At 38.7% G+C, this 22,020-nt stretch overlaps 3 protein-coding genes across 3 annotated transcripts; 1 reads left to right on the forward strand and 2 right to left on the reverse strand.

Annotated features, from left to right (window-relative positions):
- Positions 1-3,317: 3,317 nt before the first annotated feature.
- On the reverse strand, positions 3,318-7,525 carry LOC117631220. The gene is made up of 2 exons (XM_034364249.1): positions 7,003-7,525; positions 3,318-5,315 (listed from the first exon to the last, which is right to left on the reverse strand). The coding sequence occupies exons 1-2, from the start codon at positions 7,112-7,114 to the stop codon at positions 3,715-3,717; spliced, it is 1,713 nt and encodes a 570-aa protein (XP_034220140.1). The 5' UTR covers positions 7,115-7,525; the 3' UTR covers positions 3,318-3,714.
- Positions 7,526-8,659: 1,134 nt separating this feature from the next.
- Positions 8,660-17,469, forward strand: LOC117631935 (probable inactive ATP-dependent zinc metalloprotease FTSHI 5, chloroplastic). The gene is made up of 19 exons (XM_034365277.1): positions 8,660-9,656; positions 10,031-10,496; positions 10,642-10,842; positions 10,923-11,216; positions 11,307-11,576; positions 12,179-12,268; positions 12,356-12,487; positions 12,808-12,981; positions 13,093-13,214; positions 13,490-13,691; positions 14,133-14,261; positions 14,352-14,534; positions 15,092-15,211; positions 15,369-15,554; positions 15,662-15,736; positions 16,249-16,308; positions 16,400-16,507; positions 16,697-16,777; positions 17,061-17,469. Exons 1-19 carry the CDS (start codon positions 8,788-8,790, stop codon positions 17,127-17,129), a joined length of 3,831 nt encoding a protein of 1,276 aa, XP_034221168.1. The 5' UTR covers positions 8,660-8,787; the 3' UTR covers positions 17,130-17,469.
- A 346-nt stretch (positions 17,470-17,815) lies between these two features.
- Positions 17,816-21,244, reverse strand: LOC117632049 (leucine-rich repeat receptor-like protein kinase PXL1). Its single transcript, XM_034365422.1, has 2 exons — positions 18,501-21,244; positions 17,816-18,399 (listed from the first exon to the last, which is right to left on the reverse strand). The coding sequence occupies exons 1-2, from the start codon at positions 21,148-21,150 to the stop codon at positions 17,990-17,992; spliced, it is 3,060 nt and encodes a 1,019-aa protein (XP_034221313.1). The 5' UTR covers positions 21,151-21,244; the 3' UTR covers positions 17,816-17,989.
- Positions 21,245-22,020: the final 776 nt, after the last annotated feature.

The raw sequence follows: 22,020 nt of genomic DNA on the forward strand, positions 1-22,020 counted from the left end.
TAGTCTTCACTTTGGATAATTCCCATTCCTAGAAAGTGATGTAGCAAACCCAAATCTGTCATCTCATACCTCTGCATCATATCAGTCTTGAAATCTTGCATTAGCTCTTGAGAATTCCCTGTATAAACTATATCATCCACATAGATAGATACTATGACCAGATCCGAGGTTCCCCTGCCTTTAACATATAATGTTGCCTCACTTGTGCTCCTTTTAAAACCACATTGCACGAGATAAGAGTCTATTTCTCCATACCAGGCTCTAGGAGCCTGTTTCAAGCCATACAAGGCTTTGTGCAATTTATACACTTTATCCTCTTCTCCTTGCACAATAAAACCATCGGGCTGCTCTACATACACCTCCTCTTGAAGCACTCCATTCAGAAAAGCTGATTTCACATCTAATTGATACATTTTCCAACTGTTCTTTGCAGCCAAGGCAATGAGAGTTCGTATAGTATCCAACCTTGCCACTGGTGCAAAGGTTTCATTATAATCTATTCCGGGCTTTTGTGCATAGCCCTTTGCAACTAGTCTAGCTTTATGTTTTTGAACCGAACCATCCAAGTTCAACTTAGTCTTGTACACCCATTTTACTCCAATTATAGGTTTGTTGAAAGGTCTATTTACCAATTACCACGTCTGATTCTTCTCAATCATTTCATCTCATTTTCCATTGCCTTCTTCCAAGCTTCATCCTGTGCAGCTTCATCAAAGTTCTCAGGCTCCACTATGCATGAATGGCAACTTGCATAGATCTCACTCAGATTTCTGTACCTCAAAGGTGTGTCATCAACCGAGGGATCATCTGCAGGTTCTTCTTCTATTTCAGGTTCTTGGAAAGCAGGTTCTTCTTCTGATTCAGTTGTTCTCATATCTGACAGTTCATCCGCAGGAAGTGGAATGCAGATTTCTTTCACTTTGTGTTGCTCCCAGTCCCATTTGCCATGCTCATCAAAAACCACATCCCTTGAAAGCAAAACCTTCTGAGTTGCAGGATTCAATATTCTGTATCCCTTCTCACATGTACCATAACCAATAAAAACTCTTATGGCACTTGTTGCTTCTAGCTTATGCTTTAACTTTCCAGGAATAAGTGAGTAACACACTGAGCCAAACACCTTGAGATGTTTAACTCCAGGCTTTCTCCCACTAAACTTCTCAAAAGGTGTAGTATTCTCCAAAGCTCGGGTTGGACTTCTATTAAGTAAATACACAGAGGTATTCACTGCCTCACACCAAAGCGTGTAGGGAAGCTCCTTGTCATGAATCATGCACTTTGCCATTTCTACAATGGTTCTGTTTTTCCTCTCCGCAACGCCATTTTGCTGTGGAGAATAAGCTACCGTGAGTTGCCTTTCTATTCCCAGATTTTCACAAAACTGAAGAAAATTAGCTGAGATGTATTCTCCTCCCCGATCAGTCCTCAACCTCTTCACATGGTATCCGGATTGAAGCTCCACCATTACTTTGAATTTCTTGAACACATGGAATGTCTCGGACTTATTTCTCAAAAAATAAACCCAGCACATCCTTGAAAAATCATCTATGAATGTGATAAAATATTTATTTCCACCTAGGCTTGCTGTTTGCATTGGACCACACAAGTCTGACTGAATCAGTTCTAATGGCTCCTTGGCTCTCCACTTTGATTCCTTAGGAAATGGCTCCCTGTGACCCTTCCCAAATACACAACCATGGCACAACACTTCACCTTTTTGGATTTCAGGCAGCCCCAATACCATTGCTTGGCTCTACAGTAGCTTGAGGCTTTGAAAGTTTAAGTGCCCAAACCTCTTGTGCCATATCTTGGAGCATTCTTGCACATTTGTTTTCAAGGCAATCTCCTTGATTGTGTTGAAAGTTAAAGGAAAACACCTGTTCCCCTTTTGCTTTACACTTACCACCATGTTACTTAAGGAACTATCATCAAAGATGTCAACCTTGTGATTTCCAAATACAAGAAAATAGCCATGCTCTGTCATCTGTTCTACACTTAGCAAATTTTCAGCTAGACTAGGTACAAGCATAACCTCCTTTATATACCTCTTACCCTTCATTGTTTCAATGATCAGTGTCCCTTTTCCTGCCATTTCAACTAAAACTCCATTGCCTACTTGAACCTTTGCTTTCACTTCTCTGACAATGTCTATAAGCAAGTCTTCCCTGGATGTCATATGATTGCTACATCCACTATCTATGTACCATTCATCACTCATCTTCTTTACTTCTCCAGAATGATTAGCAAAGAATAAGTTTCCGATTTCTTCAACCTGATTAGCAAAGTTCACCTGCTGCACAGCCTTGTTTGTATGACAATATTTTGCAATATGCCCAATTTTATTACACTTGTGACACTTGACCTTGTTCTTAAACCAACACTCTCCATAGTGCAATTTATCACAGAATTTGCATTTATTTTCAGTGTTTTCTGTCTCATTTTTCACAGAGGAATCAGACTTATTACCTCCATCACCCTTGTTGCCCCATTGCTGCCCGTGATAGTAATTAGACTTGGCCTTCATGTTGTAGGCGATTATCTCCTCCATGTTGACCTTGTTTGTCATCGTAGCTAATTGTTTGGATACTTGTTCAATCCCTAGCCTACGCACAGACAGAGAGAATGTTTGGGTAGTTGCTGACAGGGCAGAGAGAGAGAATGTTACCCTTGGCACAGACACAGAGAGAGAATGAGTTTCTGTCAACGCCGTGAAAACTAAGAACGTGTTTTTTGGTGGGGTATTTATACGAGGGTGACGTGTCTATCATATTTATATGGGAAAGGCTGAATGCGAGAGAAAAGTATTTGCTGGGGAAGTGCACATAGGCCGATGGGTTTTGATGGGCTTTGGATTCCGAATAGGTCTGCGTATTTGTAAAGCTAATGGGTTTTGATGGTTGAGGTCATTGCCTAGACTATTGGCTTAAAGACCGTTTCACAGTTTATTTCAAGCTAATTGACCACCCCTCCCCCAAAAACCCAAAAAGACAAACACATTGTGTAAAGAGAACATTTTAATCATTTTTCTAAATTTTTTTAAAAAAAAGAAGAAAAAAATACCAACGATACTCGGAGAAGCAAGAATTGAACTTAGAGCCTCTAGTGTAGCGGTAAATACTCTTAGCACTCAAACTCCTTGCAATGACAATTGTTTTCTGCTAAGGCAAACGACCTTGATTTAAATTGGTGAAAATTGCAAAATACACCATATCATTTCTACCCTACTAACATGACAAAAAACATCCAGGGCACTTTTGAATATCCCACTCCGTTTGTGTTTGTGACCTCCCTTTCTATGCTGGTAGGAGGCACAACTATGAAATCAAGGAAAGACCTGAGCTTCAGCATTTGTATTAAGCAAAGAAAAAAAATTGTGCAGGGATTTCTTTAAGAATGTTTATTCTGCATGCAGCATGCTCTGCATTGTATTGGATGAACCTAGCTGTATACATTGGATTTAAGTTATTGTCTGCCCAAGGGAAACTCGGCTGTAGTGAATAATAATATACCACACCCTATGACTGTTAAGTAGTCGCAGGTCTGCTGCATTCACATGCAATTGACATTTCAAACAGAGAGTGCATCCACCACCTCAATATCTTGCAATATTATCCTACTTTCCCAAACCCTTGAAGGTAAAAGGGACTGTGACAATCTAGAAGACGCAAAAACTTCTTGCATGGTTACCCAAAGAAAACCAAGGAAAGAAAATCATTAGCACCTTTCATCTCCTAACCAATTGTCCTTTTCCTTAGGGCCAGTTGGCCCTTCCTCTCCATAGAGTTGAGTAGGAAACAAATCAAATAGGTTCTCCACTGAGAATCGAACAAAGAATGGAAGATGATCAATCAACTTATCAAGTTCCGATCGAGAATCATACACAATGGTGGGACCCCAGTCACTCATATACTGCAACCAACATGGTTCCGAAATTACACCATCACCAAGGTACTCAGCTGCTACAATTTGATACTTGGTGCTCGAATCAATACAAAACTTGCTCCGAGAAGCATCATTCCTCACTCCAATGTCAAACTTCGATGACCCCTGAAGGTAGGTTCCAGGATGGGGGTAGCTACTATGACCATATTTTGAAGAATAAACAATTGGCTTATTCCCTTCAATGAACTCTAAGTCAGAAACATCCACCCATCTACCACCACTGTGCTCTGAGAAATACGCTTGCCAGAGTTCTCCTGTGAAGTTGCTCACTCGTAGAGTGAAGTGTTCCCAGTCACCAACATGTTGCCCTATCTTGTTCATTGCAATACTTACTAAACCAATCTTAATGGTGGCTGGTCCGTTGAAAGGACAGAACACCCACATAGCAATATCAGTAAAAGTTCCCCCTAGAGCCGGTTTTACATGAACATATAGCTCCGCGCTCTCTATGTTTCCGCCCTTGAGATGATTTCTAGCATCATCGTCATTTGGCAAATCTATCCAAAAATCACTATCATTTTCCCCTCCACTAGGCAAATTGGAGCCTCTGTAATCAATGGGTTCACCATTCCCAGAGTCTTCGTGGTACAAAAGTGCCCCATTTTTGAAAAACCATTGCACTGATGATGGCAAATAAACCTCATCAGGATGGAAGAATACCGTGGGGCCATAGTGCTCAAGGAGTGCATGAATCTGGTTCAGATTTGGCATTGCATGTAGGGACGAATCAATATTCTTCAAGCACGCAACTTCTAGTTCATCATCAGAATCCAGGTAGGTACTGCAAAAGAATGTACCAACTGAAACACCACTACACAACATACCCCGTTTGCAGGGTCTTGTGTTCCACACCTGAAATTGGTCCTCCGACAACTTTGAATCCATGGCAAGTACCCGATCACGTGTTTCACAAGCCTCTGTAAGATCTTCTCGTACACATCTCACTTCTTCAGGTCTGGGCTCCTCGGAGTTGTCAGTGACCACAAAGCCCATGGCCTTATAACCCACAGGTGGGTTTGGCAACCAGATATAACCACACCCATTTTTATTTGAGTCCGCATTCCAGACTAATGAGTAGTTAACAGGCTTTCTTAAAGCTGGTAACTCTAATACTGAGTCTTGGGTACAACCATCTTCCAGCCTTGTGGCAACTGTGTCACGAGCCACAAGAACATACCCTCTCAAAGGCTGATCATTGGGCTGGCAGTAGTAACCGAGGCAAAAGAAGTCATCAGGGATCCCTGCAGGTCTGTAAAATGTGACACCTTTTGATTTCCCATGCAACAGATTACAGCTCCAGATGCTCTCAAACTTGGTGATCTGGATAACTTCAATTTCTCCTAGGCACATTCTTCCGGTAGCAAAACCTCTGCCTGAAGAAATGACAGTACACATTTGTCAGAAAATGGGCTCATAATGATAAGTTAATATTTATAATGACGAATACAGATGCAGTGGGCCCTACAAGAGTGTCCCTCAAATAAGCTTATTTGAAATACAAAACGGAGTGGGCCCTACAAGAGTGTCTCTCAAATAAGCTTATTTGAGGGATCCCTCAAATAGGGGGAGAGAGAGAGAGAGAGAGAGAGAGAGAGAGAGAGAGAGAGAGAGAGTTTTTCCTTCCCCTTTGGGCCTGAGTTCACACAAAACATCATTTTTTAAAGAAGGCTTTTTATCGCAAATGATCCCTAAGGTTAATGGTCCTTAAGGTTACTCTCTATACATCCCTCCCCCCTCCGCTCCCCTCCGTCTTCCCCTCTTCTCTCTCTCCCCCTCTGCCCTCTTTCTCTATTTTCTCTCTCCAGAGCCGCAACACGACTCTCTCTCTCTCTCTCTCAAACGAAATAATCAAGAAAAGAAGATGGCATCAAATGCAAAATCGGTCGCGGGCATTGAGTTGAGTGTGAGCAGAAGAAAGGGCTCTTACACTGCCAATGGTTTCCCTACCCAAAAAAAAAAAAATTCAAACTTTAAATTTAAAACACTTGGGTATGGGATTTGGGTGTTGGGGTGGGGTGGGTTGTGGGTGGGGCTGGGTTTGAGGGGTGATTTGGTTCGTGGAAGGGAGAGAGAGACGGCTGCAATTTTTATTTTATTTTTTAAATTGAAGTTATAATATCCTTTATCTAATCTCTTTTTTTTATTTATAGAATTTAATTTTTATGGTATATTTTATTCATCAAAATCCACTTGGCTTTATATAATTGGATGTGTGGGCTCCATACATGTGCCATGTCAGCACTTTAATAGAAAATTTGACGGAAACTAATGGTAGGGACCAATTTGATGTAGGGAGAGTAACCTTAAGGACCATTAATGTCACCCAAAAAAAAAAAAAAAATACATTAAGGATGAAAAGTGATAATTTAGGAACCATTTGCAATAAAAAGCCTATAAAGAACTTGAAATTGAGCTTCTACAATGAAGTTAAAAGAGACAAACTTCAAAGTTTTACATGCGACTAAGGAAGAATATGGAAACTTTCAAATTCCAAAAACTACAACTTTCAAGGCATTTCAGGAATTTGTTGACCATAAAGTTCGTTCATTTCATTGTTTTATTTTTTTACTGGCATGAAGGTGAAAAGCATATACACAGTGAATCAGACTCATTCAAATTTTCAATTGTTCTAAGATGAGTTGTTTCTCTTCTTTCTGGGATGTTTGAGTGGATGGGGCAGGTTTTCCAATATGTGGACCTCAAGTTGCCACCGACCACGGCCGGTAGCTTCTGGGAAATACCAAAAGCCCATTATTTACTCGAAACAAAGACAACAAACTAAGGACCACCAACTAAAGAAAAAAGAAAAAGAGAGAACAAGCATATGCAGAACATATTCTGATAACCCCCCACAAAAAAAAAAATATAAAAATAAACAGAAGACGAAAGAAATCAAGACAAATACAATCTTAACAAAGCTCATGAAGCCATCTGAATGCAAATAATTCTTCTTCAAAAAATAGAAAACTTCATTTCTTAAAAAAATAATAAATAAATAAGGAAACAAATTGCAACATATAACTGTGTAAGTTGAGGAAAGAAAGGAACTTAGTGGCATACCTTGAGGCCAGTGTGGGAGAGGTGAAGGCAGAGAGAAGGGCTCTGGCTCAGAGTAATCATACAATTCATAGTCAAACTCACTGCTCCAACACCAAGATTCACACCCAAACATCTTAGCTATAAATAAGCTCTGCCAACTCTCACAAATTCAACAACCCACAAAAGTATTTATCTTCAAGATCAATTATGGTCCTCAGTCTCTCAAATTCCTCTGCCCATATTTACTAACCAAACCCTCAAGGCTGAAGAAAATTTAAAAGAGAAAGAAGGAAAGAAAGAAAGCTCTTCCCTCTCCCCCTCACTCAATCAGCCAATTTGTGCTTGAAACTTGAATTATTTGTGCAAGGGAAGAGAGCACAGAACCCGTGAGGAAAGAGAGAGACTTCAAAAGAGGTTGAGTGGATAGAGAGGAAGCTGAGAGAGAAAGAGAAAGAAGAAAAAGGAAAAGAAGGGAAAGGAAGTTGTTGAATGCTTGTTTTTGTCTGCTTTGCGTACAATTTTCTATTTGGAAATTGGAAGGTGGGCTTTGTTTCAAGCTTCTTCATTCATTTCGGAAGCCAAAACCACCACCAATAATTGTCTCCCTCCAACTTGATAAGGAAAACGGTGAACGGTCCTCTCTCATGACTCATCATTCGCACCTCACTCTCCATTTTGTCGAGGTTGTGACCACGCTCCAAGTTATTTAATTTTACCAAACCAAAAAATGTATTTCATTTTATTTTGGCTTCTTTAAGGGGTGTATTTCTGTAATTTACTGAAGGAAAAAAAAAAAGCATAAAGATAGGATATTCTAAACAAAATAGTTTGTTTTTCAAGTTATCATCAACCACCTTAACCACCTTTTTTGTTGTTGTCAGAATATTATTAACCACCAAGCTTAGATGTTAATAATCTCATGCTCCTAAATCAAGTTGGGTTTCACATTATGAGTGTCATGTGTTAATTATAGCTAACTAAATAAATTAACTGCAGCATTAAATTTAGGCCGCCATAAAATATGACACTTAAGGATATTGTCAATGGATTTTTGGCGTGGAGTTGTGGCTGAACCCTCAATCAAAAGTCTAAAGCCGCCTCACCTGACTTCGCTTAAAGAAAATTAATACAGAACAAACAGCCTCCTATACATACTATGTCGTGGTCGGCCAAAAATTATTTACGAAAAATAATTAAAGAAATCCAAATATTTAATAATCTTACAAGGAATAGTGGCTAGATTGAATTTGTCACACGTTCACCTTGATTCCACCCACAAATAATGATATTTTTTTTATAATGAAATTTAATAAGACAAAATTGCTAAACTAATTGTAGCAATAGTCTTTGAATTATACTTAATTTTCATTACACCCGTCCGCCAATTCGATCTCCTATTGCATCATTCGTCATTTTCGTCAGATATGTCAAGTTTTTCATTTAAAATGATTATATGGTATACAAATTAGGGTATAATTAAGGGACTATTGCTTATAATTAAGCCTTTAAAACCCAGAAAAGAAAAGAGGGAGACAAAACTGATTATATTGGGCTGAACAAAAGCTTCTTCTACTTTGGGCTTAAATTGCAATAAAATTCTAATACAAGATTTTTGGGCCATTGGCCGCCAAGAAATTGGATCAAGACCTGAAACCCAACTTTAAACCCTTTTCAGTTCACTTCACCTTCAGCTTGCTATGAGCTCTGGTTAATCCTTTAGAATTTTGGAAAGGGAACGACAATAACAATGGCTAGCTTCAGCTGGAACACTCCTTCTCCTTAGTCGCTGGTCCTTCACTTGTCTTCATGGACACCATTCTCGCCTTTCGTCCCCTTCCCAACTGTTTCGCCCCACTTCGAAATCATCCCTTCTCAATTTTCAACACAAACCGCCGTATCAGAATCCAAACATTCGCTTCCAAATTCCCCAACAGCCCCCGAAATCCAATCCCAATTCCGTACAATCCCCGCTCCTTCAGCTTTCGAGAAGCTTCCAGAAGCTCGAAGGAAGAACAAAGGCCACTTCTTTCCGCCGAATGCATTGCGAGGCAGTTAGTGTTGGCGCTCTTCTGTTTCGCAATCGGTTTTGCTCCGTTTCGGACGGCTCGTGCCATCGCTGCTCCGGTGGTTTCAGAGGCTGTTTTGGATAAGGAAGTAAATTCAAAGGGTCATGAGTATTCAAAGTACACGAAGAGGTTGCTGGAGACGGTGTCTGTGTTGCTGAAGAGTATAGAGGAGGTTAGAAAAGGAAATGGGGATGTGAAGCTCGTCGAGGCAGCATGGAAGGCGGTGAGAGAAAAGAAAGAGGAGTTACAAGAGGAGATATTGGATGGTCTCGATGGGGAGCTAAGGGAGCTGAGGAGAGACAAACAGGTGCTGGTGAAGCGGTCTGATGATGTTTTCGCCGAGGTGATGAAGGTGAAGAGGGATTTGGATAAGTTGGTGGGCAATGTGGGTAAGGAGAAGGTGAAGGAGAGGGCGGAGGGGATGTTGGGAAGATTAGAGGAGGAGTATAATGAGGTTTGGGAGAGGGTTGGAGAGATTGAGGATCGGATTTTGAGGAGAGAGACATCAGCAATGAGTTTCGGAGTGAGGGAGCTTTGTTTTATTGAAAGGGAATGCGAGCAATTGGTTCAGAGTTTTACCCGCCAAATGAGGAGGAAGGGGACTGAGAGGTATTTATTGCACGATCATATGTGTGTTCATGATTTTGAATAGGACTGAAAGTCATATAAAGAATTCTTTATTTTTGGTGAGATATGATGTTGAAAGTGATCAACTTTATCCAAGTTACGTTGATATTTCACTTTATATACTGCTGCCAACATACTTTCTGTAGACTCTGTAATGCATAATGCCTTGCTATATATGAATAGTCATTTACAGTTGGTGGTTTTGATAAATGAATCACTACTTTAATTTTTATCATTTTGCAATGATATGATGCTTGTTCTTCAACTTTGCATGCAATATCTTTTTGGAAAAAGAAGAAGAAGAAAATTTAGTAACCAAAATTGTTGTGTGAGTATAAATTGTTATGTGGTTGCAGTGTGCCAAAAGACCCGGTTACCAAGCTTTCTAAATCTGATATACAGAAAGATTTGGAAAATGCGCAAAGAAAACATTTGGAGCAAATGATTCTGCCAAATGTTTTGGAAGTTGATGATCTGGGACCTCTCTTTTATTCGACTGATTTTGCTCAACGTATAAAACAAGGTCTTCAAGATTCAAGGGAGCTGCAGAAAAAGACTGAGGCTCAAATAAGGAAAAATATGAAGAAGTTTGGCAGCGAAAGGCGTTTTCTTGTAAAAACACCAGAGGATGAGGTACTGAAGGGATTTCCAGAAGTTGAGTTGAAGTGGATGTTTGGAGATAAGGAGGTTGTTGCTCCAAAAGCTGTTGGCCTCCATTTGTACCATGGGTGGAAGAAGTGGCGGGAAGAAGCTAAGGCAGACCTCAAAAGAAATCTATTAGAAAATGTTGATTTTGGTAAACAGTATGTGGCCCAGAGACAGGTAACTTTTGCATCCTTATATTTATTGTCAATCTTTGTTTTAAATGGCTGTGAGCTAACATAAAGGATGATTACTTTAGTATGAAGTTATATGGAATAGTTCGATAGACCTGTTTTATCTGCTATTTATCAAATGTTGATTGCAGGAACTTATTCTTCTGGATCGAGATAGGGTGGTGTCCAAGACGTGGCACAATGAGGAAAAAAATAGGTGGGAAATGGATCCAGTGGCTATTCCTTTTGCCGTGTCAAAGAAACTGGTGGAGCATGCCCGAATTAGGCATGATTGGGCTGCCATGTATATTGCACTCAAGGGTGATGATAAGGAATATTATGTTGACATTAAGGTAAGGCATTTGCATAGTTTGTTCAATTTCTTGCTGTTTGTTATTGTCATTATGTTTCTAATCTTTAAATTCTCATTCAGGAATATGAAATGCTATTTGAAGATTGTGGAGGGTTTGATGGCCTGTACATGAAAATGATTGCCTGTGGTATTCCAACTGCTGTTCACCTGATGTGGATCCCTTTGTCTGAGTTGGATTTCCGTCAACAGTTTCTCTTGACCCTAAGACTGTCTCATCAATGCTTTAATGCATTGTGGAAAACAAGAGTAGTATCATATGCAAGAGATTGGGCTCTTCAGAAATTCAGAAATATAAATGATGACATAATGATGACAATAGTGTTTCCCATTGTGGAGCTTATACTCCCCTACTCTGTATGTTCATAGCTCACCAGTTCAGATGCTTAGTTTTACTAAGGTGATTATTATTGTTGTTTTAAGTTCTATCCCTGTTTCTTATAACAGGTAAGGATACAGTTGGGGATGGCATGGCCTGAAGAAATTGATCAAGCCGTTGCCTCAACATGGTACTTGAAATGGCAATCTGAGGCAGAAATGAATTATAAATCTAGAAGAACGGATGACATCCAATGGTATTTTTGGTTTCTCATTAGAAGTGTGATATACGGATATGTTTGTTTTCATCTCTTCCGTTTTATGAAGAGAAAAATTCCCAGACTTCTTGGTTATGGGCCATTACGCAGAGATCCAAACATGCAGAAGTTGAAGAAAGTGGTATTGCCTTCTTCCTTTTTCTATTGACAACTTTATATTTGAAGCTGATGACAATCAAACTGTTGCTTATGCTTTGGAGCATTGTACTATTCTTTCTTGACATTTCCATTGTTATCTTACTTTGCTTTTTTGAGGTTAAGTTATATATATTTCTTATGGCTAGAACCCTAGCAATTTTAATGATCGTAATGACTTGCAATGCTGTATTGTAATTACTCTGTGAACTTTAGTGTTCTATAATATTTCAATGAGTTGAATGTATTTTTCATATCGAATTTATATGTGCGGACATGGTATTAAATGGTCTAGGAAATTTGTTAAAATAATTTTAGTATCAGATTCTTTTGAGGCTGTGAGTAGTTTCTATATATCCTCTGTTTTCATTTTAGATTGTGAAAGAAGATGGGATACTTGAACTTAGGTGGCCATTGATAATCGATACATATATATATATATATATATATTTTTTTTTTTAAACAGCCTTTTTGGTCTCTTATTACTTAGCATGGAAGTGATATGCATATCTAGATCTTTTTCCATATTGTTTAGCTGCATGAGTTTGCATCTTTTAATTGATCCTCTCTTTTGCTCATCTCTCGCAGAAATTCTATCTTAATTATCGGGTGAGGAAAATTAAAGGCAACAAAAAGGCTGGTGTTGATCCCATAACACGGGCTTTCGACCAAATGAAGGTTCATATTGGAACTTAAAATTCTTCTGTACTTTGTAACTAGATGAATTTTGAGAAATTAAATTGTGAGATCAATGGCTGGTTGCAGAGGGTGAAGAATCCACCAATACCATTGAAGGACTTTGCCAGTATTGAATCTATGAAAGAGGAAATCAATGAAGTTGTGGCATTTCTGAAAAATCCTGGTGCATTTCAAGAAATGGGGGCCCGTGCACCTCGGGTATGTTATTGCCAATATAATTTTAGATATTTCCAGTATAAACTATAGGGTATCTGTACGTAATTTACTTTCATAAACTATTATAGGTAATTTGCTTTTCAAACTTCGTTTGAGAATTTTTCAGCATGAAAGTTATGCTGCATGCAAAATACATGATATTCGAATGTTAGCTTGTGCTATGAGCATATATTGATCTTTGTTCAATTAGTCAGTATAGGATCCATCTCAAGTACATACGTTAGACTTCTTCTAGTTGCCGCTGTGGATACTAATTTAATGGGTTCATCAGCTTCTGAAATTGTTTATTCTTTATATTGCAGGGAGTTCTGATTGTAGGTGAGAGGGGAACAGGAAAGACATCTCTAGCACTGGCTATAGCTGCTCAAGCTAAGGTTCCTGTTGTTAACATTAAAGCTCAAGAGTTGGAGGCTGGACTGTGGGTTGGGCAAAGTGCATCAAATGTCAGGGAGCTGTTTCAAACTGCGAGAGAATTGGTAGCTAGCTATCTATCTTGCTGAGTTACTTTATGTGAATTATGAAAGAAATAATTTCCTTTACCTTTCTATGTCTGTATCTTTTGCTGAGCCAGTTTATGTCATTTCTAGGCACCTGTAATCATATTTGTGGAGGATTTTGACCTCTTTGCTGGTGTCCGTGGAAAATTTATTCACACTAAAAATCAAGATCACGAAGCTTTTATTAATCAACTGCTTGTGGAACTTGACGGGTAACCCTCAGCTCTTCTTTTGTTTATTGGACTAACAATCCTTGAATAAGATTCTTTTATGGGCCTTTCTTTGGCCATATATGATTGTTGAGGTAATGGGTATTTTGTGTAAAGCTGAGTATCCTTTTTGTATGTATAGATATATACTTGATGTCATTTTAGCTAATAGTAACTGAATAACGTATCAGAGGTGTTGTTACTTTCCATCTCCTTTGTCTGTCTATGTTACTAGTGGTGTTAGAAATGATCTGCAATGTATTCTACCCTTGATGCAGGTTTGAGAAACAAGATGGGGTTGTATTGATGGCTACTACTGGAAATCTCAAGCAAATTGATGAGGCCTTACAGCGGCCTGGCCGCATGGATAGAGTATTTCATCTTCAAAGGCCAACTCAAGCAGAAAGAGAGAAGATATTACATATTGCTGCAAAAGAAACAATGGATAATGAACTCATTGATTTTGTAGACTGGAGAAAGGTAATAGCTGAATCAGTTTCTTATACTATTTGTTTTCACACTAAACCTGTTTTGAGGTTGATGAGTTTCTTGTGTGGGTTTGTAACCTGGCGGTACACAAATGTGTGTGGATGGTTTCTATTGCTCTCTGTTTTCTTACTGAGTTGTGATACCTTATATGTCCTCAATATGATCATTTGAGCTGTTGACGTCATTGCTTAAATCTTTTAGTCCCTTACTTACCCAGGTGATTTTCATTTTTGGGTTTTCTTGTTGCTTGTAGGAGTTGACAAGTTCTGTAATTATTTTCTGAAATATACTCCATTCTCTACTTTTTCTATCCATAAGCTATATTACTCCATCATATTATAACATGTATACCTTCATTATATGTCATTATATTTATTCTTAAAAGCTTTTCTAGAAATTTGTACTTCACATGTCAACATTCTCCGCCTTCAGGTTGCTGAAAAGACAGCTCTTTTACGACCTATAGAATTAAAGCTGGTGCCTGCATCCTTGGAAGGTGGTGCTTTTAGGAGCAAGTTTCTTGATACAGATGAACTTATGAGCTACTGTAGTTGGTTTGTGGTAAAGAATTGATACAGTTGTCTCATTGTCTTTGAAAGAATCCATGTCATTTTTGTATCCATTTTGAGTGTGTCCTTATTGCTTTTGCAGACTTTCAGCACTGTCATTCCTGAAGGGATGCGGAAAACCAAAATCGTGAAGAAGCTAAGTAAAATGCTGGTGAATCATCTAGGGCTAACGTTGACTAAAGAAGATCTGCAGAGTGTGGTTGATCTGATGGAGCCATATGGTCAGATAACCAATGGAATAGAACTTCTAAACCCTCCTCTTGAGGTAACTAGTTATTACTGCAAGTGTTCTATTAATTATTTCAAGATACTTTCTTTTCATAAATTAGCTGTGAATAGCTTGAGGACATACTACTGTACTTTTATTTCTTAAAACTTTTCACTGCTTTAAATAATTTCTTCTACTCGATTGTCATGGCACAGAGAAAGAAATTAGATGTTTGAATTTGAATATACCAACAATTTGTGGGCTGAAGTGGTTATATTACCTAGTTAACTTTGGCGGTTCCTTCCTTGACTTCCTTTGTTTAATTGTTGCAACTTTGTAGTTGTCCTAGGTCAGGTTGTGCTTTTTAAATCGAAAGTAGTAAGAATAATCTTGGATTCAAGTCCTAATGATGTATTTGTACATCAAGAGTTTTCTAGTTTTCATTGGGAAAAAAAATTGTGATTTCTATTCATTGTTTATCTTTATTATTGTTAAACTTAAAATACATGTAAGTTTTCAGTTTACTTCAGAATTTTACATGCATACAATCATGATGGAACCGTCGTTTCCTTTTGTTTCAAGAGTGATTTAATATAAGTTCATTAATTCTCCAGTGGACAATGGATACCAAGTTCCCACATGCTGTTTGGGCTGCAGGTCGAGGTCTCATTGCCCTTCTATTGCCAAACTTTGATGTTGTAGATAATATATGGCTGGAGCCATTGTCTTGGCAGGTTTGTCCTCTATGTCATAATGTATTTAGATCTCTAAAGGTTAAAAACTATAAAACGTGTTCGATTTATAAGTTTTGTGGGCAGATAATGTTGACAATAATTATTTATGGAACATAACCTGGGAAAACACTGGAGAAGTTTAAGCCTCTTTTTACAGGGAATCGGATGTACAAAAATAACCAAGGTGAGAAATGAAGGATCCGTGAATGCGAATTCTGAATCAAGATCTTATCTTGAAAAGAAGCTTGTATTTTGTTTCGGTTCACATGTTGCAGCACAAATGCTACTACCTTTTGGGGAAGAGAACTTTCTTTCTTCTTCAGAGTTAACGCAGTCACAGGAGGTTGATTCTTTTCTATGCTTGATCTTTATCTATAAGAAGCAAAAAATATCCTGAGGATATGCAATCATAACTGCTTTTCTGTTTTCCCCCTCCCCTTTTTGCAACAGATTGCTACACGGATGGTCATTCAGTATGGTTGGGGGCCTGATGATAGTCCTGCAATTTATTATCACACTAATGCGGTATTCTTCTGTCTTTACATTCAAAATTTGGTCATGTGTTAAAGAAATAGATATTTCTCATGTGTCGTCCAGTACTGTATACATTATATTTCTTATTCTTTTATGATAATGGAGGGCTACCATCCTGCATAGGTATGTTTGTTAGTTCTGAACTTCGGAAATTGTTTTTGCTGTCAGAGCTAGCTCTGCTGCTGTTCTACTCTTCTGCCTTGTGCAGTTTGGTTGATAAATCTTGTTTATTCATCTAAAAATGTATTTCTTTTAGCTTGCATTTCTTATAAAAGAACTGTTTTTTTCATTTAAAATACATTCAATTGTAATACTTGGGGAAGTTATTGGTTATGGACGTGGGACAGTTCCTTGCCAATCTTGTTAGAATGAGGTAGCAAGCAGCAATGTTTTCTTTGCACTTCCAAATATGCATCAAATTTCACCCCTAGTTGTTTCTATCTGGTTTAAGGGTTCAATAGGCTGCTTGTTTAGTGATAGATTGCACGTTCTCATTGGCACAGGCTACTGCTTTAAGCATGGGGAATAACCATGAGTATGACGTGGCAGCTAAAGTTGAAAAGGTATGAAGGACTATTACTCTTATTTCTTACTAATCAATTAGTGAAATATTGGTTGATGCAGCTTATCTAATAGTGTCTTCTTATCCCACAGATATATGATTTAGCATATTATAAAGCGCAAGAAATGCTCCACAAAAATCGTCGAGTTCTTGAAAAGATAGTTGAGGAGTTACTGGAATTTGAAATCTTGACTGCAAAGGTAAAAAAATCTTGATTTTGAATTGGCACATCTCTTATTTTGACTGGTACCTTTACACATCCTCTTTTATCCAATAACTTTAATCTCCATCTATCCACGTTGATTGACTTAGTTGTCTGATATCGGCAAACTACAAACGACATTTATTTATTATTTAATATTGAGATCCACTCTTCTTGGTATTGGCAGGATTTGCAAAGAATTTTTGAAGACAATGGTGGTGTTGGGGAAAAAGAGCCCTTTTTTCTTTCTGGATCTCATGATAGAGAGGTATTTTATCTGTCAGTACTGAGTGAACTATATGCTGTTATTGGTGCCAAAATTTGAATTTCCTTTTTGCTTATTGTATGAAGTTTTATCTGTCAATTTTGTAGTTAGAAGTAGCCCTACTATCATTAATTAGAAGAAGAAAGTATTTCTACAAAACTACCTCTGAGCAATAAATTCATTTCATCTGTAACCTATACACTTCTCATTATATACTTATGAACTGGGTATCTCTCTCTCTCTCTCTCTCTCTCTCATTTTTTTCCCTTATCTTCCTTTTTTCCAGCTACAATCCGGCAGCTTTCTTGAAGGTGGGAATGTATCAGGAACTGCTCTTTTAAGTGGAGCAGCATAGATTTCCGAGGAATAGACAGTTGTAGAACCAATACAAATTTTTTTGGCTCTGAGGTAAAAGCCCTCCTATTCACAATGAGATTCAATGTTTGTTTGTAGTGCAATATGGTCTTCCTTGTCCTCATGTCACATGGTTTTTGTTTTTTAGTTTTTTGGCATAAGAGATGTAAGCCAGTTATAGAGGAAATAGTTGTGCCTTGAGAAGAGGCAACATTTTTCCTTGCTCAACCACCATTTTTCATTATACTGTGATTGGAAATCCTCATTGTATTTCCTTTTGTCAACGTTGTAATTAAAATTGTTAATAGAATGATTCATTTTGAAAGCATTCCTTCTGTTTACTACCAGTGTTCGAAAAATTGGCCTAGGCGGCCGCCCATATACTAAAACATAACCTAATTGTGTTTTTATTTCAACCCTCTGCTTTATATAAAGTCATATATCTTATGACTCACATATATACATTTAAAAAAAATTAGTTTTGTTATAAATTTATAATACAAAATATTTTTTATTTTATTTTAAGAAACGCTAGGCACTAGGCACTAGGCACTAGGCCCCTGCCTGCCCGCCTACTGGCTAGCGATTTTTCAAACATTGTTTACTACGATTACCTTGATAGTATTTGTGTACTATTTTAGCCTAAATGCCTGTAGTACAATATATTCGTAGAAAAGAGAACATTTCTTGGCGGGGTAAAAAGAATTTTCAATTTAAATTAATGTAAGTTTTTTTTTTTAATGAACATTCAATGGCATATCCTGCTATGAATGCGTGGTATAAATTTAAGTACAAAGAAAAGAGAAAATGCATTTACACGAAGAAAATGATACTTATAGAAAAAACCTGGAGAACAAATTCCTACAGAAGCCCCATGACCGGTGAGGTGCTAAAGATAGGCTTCTCTTTGCCAGTTTTCTGGCCCCTGCTCTCACAAATGCTTTTCCTCCTTGGTTTTGCCTCTCCAAGCATTGTTATGATATCTCTCATGGATGGCCTGTCTTTGGGGAGCTTTGCAGTACAAAGAAGTGCGATTCGGAGGACGAGAAGCATTTCTTCCTGGACATGCTTGCATTGACCAGCTATGCTAGCATCCAGTGCTTCTTCCAAGGCTTTCTTGTTTCTCATCTTCCTTCGAACCCATTCCACGATATCCACAGCTTCCCCGAATGTAGGGTCTAAAGGCATCTTTCCAGTTATAAGCTCTAAAAGAACTACACCGTAGCTATAGATGTCAGTCTTCTCATCAACCTTTAAGGCGTATCCATATTCTGCCACATAACAATAGAAGTTAGAATTAATAGGGCTAACTAGTTTCGATAGTATGGTTTCTGTTTGAGTAATTAAAAAAGGTTCTTGGTAACTAACTTACCAGGAGCAATATATCCGTAAGACCCAGCCACCATTGAAACCGTCTCATTCTTGTGCATCATCATCCTCGCTAACCCGAAATCTGCTACTCTGGCGTCAAGGTTTGTATCCAACAGAATGTTGTTCGATTTGATATCTCGGTGGACGACTGGTGGCTGACAGTCATGGTGGAGATAATTCAAACCTTGTGCAACACCCACTGCTATATTGTATCTTGAAACCCAGTCTACCAACAACTTTCCTGCTTGGTTTCCATGCAATGCAGTCCCAAGGTTCCCATTTGGCATGAAATCATATATCATCACCACATCGGTTTCGTTGTGAAGGTACCCTAGTAACCGTACGATGTTCCTGTGCCGGAGCCTGCCCAAGAGATTCACTTCACCAAATAGATCATCCCCATTTTCAATGTCTGTCCCTGGCCTCCATAGCTTCTTAACTGCCACAACTGAATGTGGCCGATGGATTTCAGCCTTATAAACCACCCCACTCCCGCCCATGCCAATGATATTTGATTCTTGTATGCAAGCAAGAATGTCAGCACTTGTGAAGTTAATTCTCTGAAATGCTACTAGCCTCCAAGGCCATTCTTGATTGGTAGTCTTAAACCAGTTGTTAAAGCTGTTATACGAGTACCACTTCCTATACACCCATCTCCCAGCGAAAAATGCAACGCCAAGACATGAAATTACTGAGATTCCAATGATGAATCCAGTGATGATGTGCTTGATGTGCATGTTTCGATGCGGACCTGCTGTTGCAGCTAAGCTTTGAGGGCATGGTGGAAGTATGCCTCCACAAAGACCAGCATTGCCTATGAGATCGTTAGGATTGATGGTCATTAACATACCATATGCTGGTACTGGACCCTCAAGTCTGTTGTAAGACAAGTTAAGCATCTCCAAGGCTGGTGAACTTCCAAAGCTTTCAGGGATTTTACCAACCAAAGAATTGTTGGACAGATCAAGAATGGATAATGTACGCATTGTTGCTATCGGTCTAGGGATTTCCCCATTGAACTGGTTATTTCTAAGGTTCAGATTTACCAGCTTCTCACAAGAAGCTATGCTCTCTGGAATTTTTCCAGAGATGTGGTTGTTTGAAATATCGAGCACTGACAGCGACGGGCAATCTTGGAACTGGTCTGGGAGTTTGCCTTCCAAGTTGTTATTGGAAGCCATGAAAGTTTGAAGATTTGGAAGGGAAAGAATGCTAGAAGGAAGAGATGATTCAAGGTGGTTCCAAGAGACATCAATGAAGGAAAGAGATGCAGACAAAGCAATGTCCACAGGAATTTGACCAGTAAGATTGTTTTTAGCCAATTCTAGCCTTTGAAGAATAGGAAGATTTCCCAGACCAACTGGCATGGTTCCTGAAATAAGATTATTTTGCATACGAACACGAACCAGTGATAAACAAGTTGAAAGACCTACTGGAATTGGACCAGAAAAGGAATTGTTGAAGAGGATGAGTTTTGTGAGATTGCCAGAACTACACAAACCTGGTGGGATATCACCTGATAATGAATTTGATGACACATCTAACCACTGCAATGGGGAATTCTTTCCGAGGTTCACTGGCAAAGGACCTGTCAAAGAATTCTTCCATAGCTCAAGTACCTCTAAGTTGGGTAACTCGCCAAGCTTGTTAGGAACTGAACCAGTTAGTCTATTGCACATTAAGTTCAAAAGCTGCAAATTCATCAACTGTGCAAGCTCTGCTGGAATCTCTCCTGAAATCTGATTATCAGAGAGATCCAAAAACACCAGTGATGTAATGTTACCAAAGTCTGGTGGAATTTTTCCTGTAAAATTGTTTTTGTACAAATAAACTGTTGTAAGTTTTTGTAGCCTACCCAATTCAGGTGGGATTTGACCACTGAGATTGCCAACTGCCAAGTCAAGATACTGAAGATTGGTAAGATTGCCAAACTCTGCTGGGATTTCACCTTCAAACGCATTGTATCCGAGAACAATAGTCTCTAAAGAGGAAAGCTGGCCAAGTTCTCTTGGAAGGTTTCCAGTGAGATTGTTGCCAGAGAGGCCAAGAAACTTTAGCTTCTGCAGCTTCTTGTAAGATGCAGGGATTGAACCTTCGAAGAAGCTCCCTCTGAAATCTAGGCTTTCAATGGACGTGGCATCTCCAAGATCCTCTGGGAGAAAGCCTGAGAAGTTATTGCTTGATGCATTAACTGAAGTCAGTCCTGAAGCCCTTCCAAGACCAGTTGGAAAATCACCAACAAAGTAGTTTTGACTCACATCAATGGTATTCAGTGAGGTAAGACCAGATAGCGATTTTGGCAACGATGATGCAAAACCATTACAAGAAATGTTGAGAGTAGAAAGACTGTGTAAGCCTTGAATGTGATCAGATACATGGCCGCTGAGGTTCATGTTGGAGATGTCCAGCTTCTCTATAAAGCCTCTGGAGTTGCACATAACTCCAGTCCAGTTACAATGGGGTGAACCTTCCTGAACCACATTGCTTGGAATTTTCCAATCTTTGAGGCCATCCATTGGATCAACAAGACTAGCTTTGATTGATAGTAAGGTGGATAATTCCTCATTCGGCACGGTTTGAGCTCCCTGAGCCTGAGCAAAAACAAGAGAGAGGCCAGTGAAACAGTAGAAGAACATCAAAAGGGTTGACATGTTTGTTGTTCTTCTACCTGGTATGTTCCTATCCTAGCTCTTAACAGAATGGTGGCATTTTCTGGGCTTTTGGAACAAAGGGAGGAAGAAAGTGTCAAAGACACAAGAGAAGAGAGAGAGAGAGAGAGATTAAATGCGTTCAGTTTTGATAAGTAATAATGACAGATTGGGATTAAATTATTGTGAATACGTGGGTTCTTGGGATCAGTGGGTAGCAGCTAATCTAATTATATGAATCCTAATGACTGTCAAGGTTTGGAGTTATTGGAAATCTCTGAGACAGCAAAACATGGAGAGAATGTGTTTCCAGGGACTGATGATAAATACTTGCATATTCTTATAATTGATCATAGTCAACTCAGACTGGTATTAACTAATAATGGTACTTGGTTTCCTCCTTTTTCTTGTAATTTATTTTGAAAAACTGTACTTTCATCTTCTGTTTAATGTCCCAAGAGAATTAGCTCCTCAGCAGCTTATTAATTACTTGGGAAAACACTGACATGCATATGCTTTTGTAGTTATTTTAATAAAATAACTCCCATTTCTGGTTTGTCAAGGCTGGTTGTGCATTTAACTTATAAGCAGTGAATCAATCAAGGATTGAATTGATATGCTTTTTGGGTACTGGTCCTGGACATGATTAATTTGGGCAGATGAGAATCTCTCCAGGTTATAACTTATAAGATGTGGAAAAACAGTACATGATAGACACCTTGGAACTTTCTCTCACAGAGACAGAGAGAGAGAGAGAGAGAGAGAGAGAGAGAGAGAGAGGAGATAGATGGTGGGTCTCCATGAAAAAGGAAAGAAATGTTTTCTTACTATTCATTTTCCTAACTAGGTCACCAAATACCAGCCCCTCCCATA

Source organism: Prunus dulcis, chromosome 6 (assembly GCF_902201215.1).
Source record: "Prunus dulcis chromosome 6, ALMONDv2, whole genome shotgun sequence".
NCBI classification, from domain to species: domain Eukaryota; kingdom Viridiplantae; phylum Streptophyta; class Magnoliopsida; order Rosales; family Rosaceae; genus Prunus; species Prunus dulcis.